Source organism: Plasmodium falciparum (genome assembly GCF_000002765.6).
Source record: "Plasmodium falciparum 3D7 genome assembly, chromosome: 6".
NCBI lineage: Eukaryota > Apicomplexa > Aconoidasida > Haemosporida > Plasmodiidae > Plasmodium > Plasmodium falciparum.
Window position 1 is genome coordinate 979,482 of NC_004327.3, and position 5,519 is coordinate 985,000.

Genomic DNA, 5,519 nt, shown 5'->3' on the forward strand with positions numbered 1-5,519 from the left:
ATTTTTGTTATTATTTAAAAAATAAAAAGAAAAAATTCAAATATAAAAAAAAAACCCTTAAAATATTTATTAATTTTTTCATTCTTTACTTTTTCTTTTGCTTTCTTCTATTCCTTTATATTTTTATTTTATTTTATTATTTTTTTTTTTTGTTGGGGAATATTTTTAAATTGTCTTGCTTATAAAAGTTTACACTTTTTTTTTTAAGAAATTTTTTTTTTATATTTGAAATAAGTTATTATTATATAAATTTTAAAAGGATTATATGTTTATATATAATATTTTTTTATTTCACTAATTTTTTTTTTTTTTTTTTTTTTAATGCATATATTATATATATATATATATATATATAATATAATATAATATATGTATATATATATAATATATGTATATATATATATATATATATATATATATATATATATATATGTATACTTAAATATATAAATATATATGTATAATTATTATATAATAAATATTATTATATACATATATATAATATATATATATATATATATATATATATATATAATATATATATATATATATATATGTATATATATTATTATTATAATGCAGTATTTTTAAATATTTTTATGTTATAATAAATTTTTTTTTTTCCTTTTTTTTATTTAAAAAGGATATTTATATACAAAAATATTATTAATACATATAATATATATATATATATTATATACTATAGGATTGTTATATTAAAATATTATATTAATATTATAATATATATATTATATATATAATACTTTTTTATATGAGTTTTATTTTATTTTATTTTATTTTACTTTATTTTTTTTAAATTAATTATATTATCATTATATATTATATAATAATAAACACAAAAAAAAAAATAAAATAAATATAATAATAATAATAATATATATATGTATATATATACATATTTATATAATAATTATATTGTTTTTTATTTTTATATATATATATATATATATATATATAATATTATAATATTATAATATTATGATTAAAAATTTTCACATTAAGGAATAATTTAATTTTCATTTTATATTACTTTTTTTTTCCCTTATTGCTGTTGTGTAGTTTTTTTTTTTTTTTTTTTCATTATTTATATATATAATATATTTAACATAATTTTATTTGATTTGATTATAATTTCATTGTATTTATATAATATATATTATATTTAATATAATTATGTATATATGTAATATGGATTAATTATTTAATTGTTCAAAAATATTTACCATTTATTTATAAAGATATATATATTTTTTAGGGCTTTTTACTTATATAATATATATATATATATAAATGTTATAAAAAAAAAAAAATAAAATATAAATATATATATATATATTTTATATTTTATTAACACATATATTATATATATATTTATATATATATATATATATATATATATATATATTTTTTAAATAATTGAATTTGATCCTTATATCATATATAAATATTAGGTTAAGCACATAAATTTTTTTATTGCCTTAGATAAATATAGGAAAATAAGAATATCTACATATATACATAGAGTAATTATTTACCATATACTTTTCTGTATTTAATTTAAAAATGAGTGAGTACGATATTGCAAAAAATGATGTAACATATACCAAGTTAGATACAATAGAATGTGATATACCAATAAATGAAGAGTTATCATGGAGAATTAATAAATTTGTGAATCAGTTAAGAATATCTTATTCAACATTAGAAGAATTTGTAGACAATTTTGTATATGAATTAAAGAAAGGTTTAGAAGCTCATCGTAAACATCCAAATTTATGGATTCCTCATGAGTGTAGTTTTAAGATGTTGGATTCATGTATTGCTAATATTCCTACTGGTCAAGAGAAGGGTACATATTATGCTATAGATTTCGGTGGTACTAATTTTCGAGCTGTAAGAGCTTCATTAGATGGAAAAGGAAAAATAAAGAGAGATCAAGAAACATATAGTTTAAAATTTACAGGATCCTATTCTCATGAGAAAGGTTTATTAGATAAGCATGCAACAGCATCACAATTATTTGATCATTTTGCTGAAAGAATTAAATATATTATGGGGGAATTTAATGATTTAGATAATAAAGAAGTGAAGAGTGTTGGATTTACCTTTTCTTTCCCTTGTACATCACCTTCAATTAATTGTTCAATTCTTATTGATTGGACAAAGGGATTTGAAACAGGTAGAGCTACGAATGATCCAGTAGAAGGTCGTGACGTATGTAAATTAATGAATGATGCTTTTGTAAGAGCTGCTATTCCAGCGAAAGTATGTTGTGTATTGAATGATGCTGTTGGTACTCTTATGTCATGTGCATATCAAAAAGGTAGAGGTACCCCACCATGTTATATAGGTATTATATTAGGTACTGGTTCTAATGGTTGTTATTATGAACCTGAATGGAAGAAATATAAGTATGCTGGAAAAATTATAAATATCGAATTTGGTAATTTTGATAAAGATTTACCTACATCACCCATCGATTTAGTTATGGATTGGTATTCAGCTAATCGTAGTAGACAATTGTTTGAAAAAATGATATCTGGTGCTTACTTAGGTGAAATCGTAAGAAGATTTATGGTAAATGTTTTACAAAGTGCATGTTCTAAAAAGATGTGGATTAGTGATAGTTTCAATTCAGAATCTGGTAGTGTTGTATTAAATGATACTTCAAAAAATTTTGAAGATAGTAGGAAAGTTGCTAAGGCTGCTTGGGATATGGATTTTACTGATGAACAAATTTATGTCTTACGTAAAATTTGTGAAGCTGTATATAATAGATCTGCAGCTCTTGCTGCTGGTACTATAGCTGCTATAGCTAAAAGAATCAAAATTATTGAACATTCTAAATTTACTTGTGGTGTTGATGGCTCCTTATTTGTTAAAAATGCTTGGTATTGTAAAAGATTACAAGAACATTTAAAAGTTATCTTAGCTGACAAAGCTGAAAATTTAATTATTATTCCAGCAGATGATGGTTCAGGAAAGGGAGCAGCCATCACAGCAGCAGTCATCGCATTAAATGCGGACATTCCACAATTACCATAAATTATAATAATATATATATATATATATATATATATATATGTATATATTTGTATATAAATATTTTCATACAAATATTTATATATATATTTTTGTCTGTATGTGAGTGTGTGAAGAGATAATATCATTTATATTTATCAATATATAAAACTTTATGATTTTATTATATATTCAAAGTGCTATATACCCGAAATATATAAAATATATGTATATATATATATATATATATATATATATATATTTATTTATTATATGTATATATTTACTCTTACTTTTTTTCCCTTTGGTCTTTTTTTATGTTTTTTTAATGCTTTTTATATATTTTGGCTAACTTAAAATATTTTATATACACAAAAATATAAATATATTAATTATAATAATAATAGTACATAAGTATATAAATAATATATATATATATATTTATATATATATATATATATATATATATATATATATAATATATTTATTATTCTCCATTTTTATTTTTACAAAAATTATAAGATTTTCACTTTTAAATGCTATTGTATATACATAATAAAAATTATGTATTTATTGTATATATATACATATATATGTGTATATTTTTTTTTTTTTCAACTTTCTTATTTTTATATAAAATTAATGTAATTTTTAATAAAAAACCTTTAATGAAATTTTTAATAAAAAACCTTTAATGAAATTTTTAAAAATGAATATGAAATGTTTATAAAAATTTGGTATTTTAAATTTATATAATTATTAACTTCACGTTCATTGTTTATTCTGTGTATATGTATAACATATACATGTACTAAAAATTATATTTTAAATATTATTGTTATTTCTTTTTTTAACTTTTTATATGCTTCAATTAATCCTATAGGATTAAATAAATATTTTTTTGTATTAATTTTTGTTTTTACACAATTACAAAAATTGAAATGAAATTACTAACATGGCATCAGAAATATATAATATATTTAAAAATATGAAGATATAAATGTATTATATTTATATATATATGTATTTATTTATTTATTTATTTTACTCTTTTTTTTTTTTTTAATTTTTGTCATATTAACAAAAAATTGTAAAAGAATGTGATTCAGCATTATAAAAAATAAAATACGTTTTAATAATAATAAAGAATATATAATTCAAGTATATAAAGTGTTGTCATTTTTATATTACACTTATATATAACCATTATAATTTATGACTATGCTTTATATGTTAGTATATAAGACCATTGGATAAAAGAGCACATATAAATATATATATATATATATATATATATATATATATATATATATATGTATGTATGTATGTATGTATATAGCTCCATATTTTCCTTATATTACTTGGGAATACATATAAATATATACACATATATTCATACCTTTTTATTTACTTTATTTTTGAATGCCACGAGGAGGCCATAAAGGTGGGCTATTTCCAGTAAGTGGAATAAAATGGGGTATGAACGAAAGAATTAAAAAAAGGGGTTTGTATCATAATAGAAGAGAAGACATATTAACACCCAGATGGGGATATAGATATGAGAATGAAAATAAGAAATACTTACCTGATGGTAGTAGTAAATCATTCGATATAGATTCATCTAGAGCATGGCCTGTAGATAAAGCTCAGTGGAAATATTACTATAATATTAATGAAAGTAGATATCTATGGCCTAGTATTTGTGCAAATAATCCTGAAATTAAAAATTATATTTTAAATATCATAGAAAATACTGACACGTATTTCAGTGGAATTGGTTTGGAGCAAGTATCAAATGAAAGAAAAAATAAAAATTTAAAAAAGGATTATACGAATAATTCTTATTACAAAAATAATTATTTATATAATTTGGTACATGAACTGAATAATACCATTTATCCACAAATCGAAATTAACCTAAACAATAATTTAAAAAGAGGAAGAATACAAAAACTTTATGATATTATAAAAGAAGAAAATATATGGAAAACTACTCAAAAAATAAAAACTCCAGAAAGTGAAAATGTTTTTCCATATGTTGATGATAATGCAACGCTAATTAGGGAATTACCCCTTTCAGAAATTTTATATACAAAAAGTAATTTACGTCTAAAAGTTCGAAGACATCCAAAATGGATGAATGTTCAATTTTTAAAAAAAAAAGTCAAAATACCTTACTTGTACAGGTAAATATTATATGAACATTACCTGTGCGATCAGGAAGATATGAAAAATTTGGCTATCTAGCTATTACATAATTCACAAAAAAAAAAAAAAAAAAAAAAAAATATTATACATATATATATATATATATATATGTGTATATATTCCTATATTAGTAGTAGTTGATCAATTTTTATGTTGTTTTTATAATTTTATAATTACTTTTTATATTAATTTTATTATTTTAGGAGAAGAGTTGCTAGGGAGGAGTTACAAAAAAAAGAATTTGGTTCATTTTTTTAAATTTCATAAAT

At 19.1% G+C, this 5,519-nt stretch overlaps 2 protein-coding genes across 2 annotated transcripts; both read left to right on the plus strand.

Annotated features, from left to right (window-relative positions):
- Positions 1-1,584: 1,584 nt before the first annotated feature.
- PF3D7_0624000 (hexokinase) lies at positions 1,585-3,066 on the plus strand (the record flags this gene model as incomplete). The annotated part of the gene is made up of 1 exon (XM_961129.1): positions 1,585-3,066. The coding sequence occupies one exon, from the start codon at positions 1,585-1,587 to the stop codon at positions 3,064-3,066; it is 1,482 nt and encodes a 493-aa protein (XP_966222.1).
- A 1,398-nt stretch (positions 3,067-4,464) lies between these two features.
- Positions 4,465-5,508, plus strand: PF3D7_0624100 (conserved protein, unknown function; the record flags this gene model as incomplete). The annotated part of the gene is made up of 2 exons (XM_961130.2): positions 4,465-5,228; positions 5,454-5,508. The coding sequence occupies 2 exons, from the start codon at positions 4,465-4,467 to the stop codon at positions 5,506-5,508; spliced, it is 819 nt and encodes a 272-aa protein (XP_966223.2).
- Between the last annotated feature and the right edge of the window lie 11 nt (positions 5,509-5,519).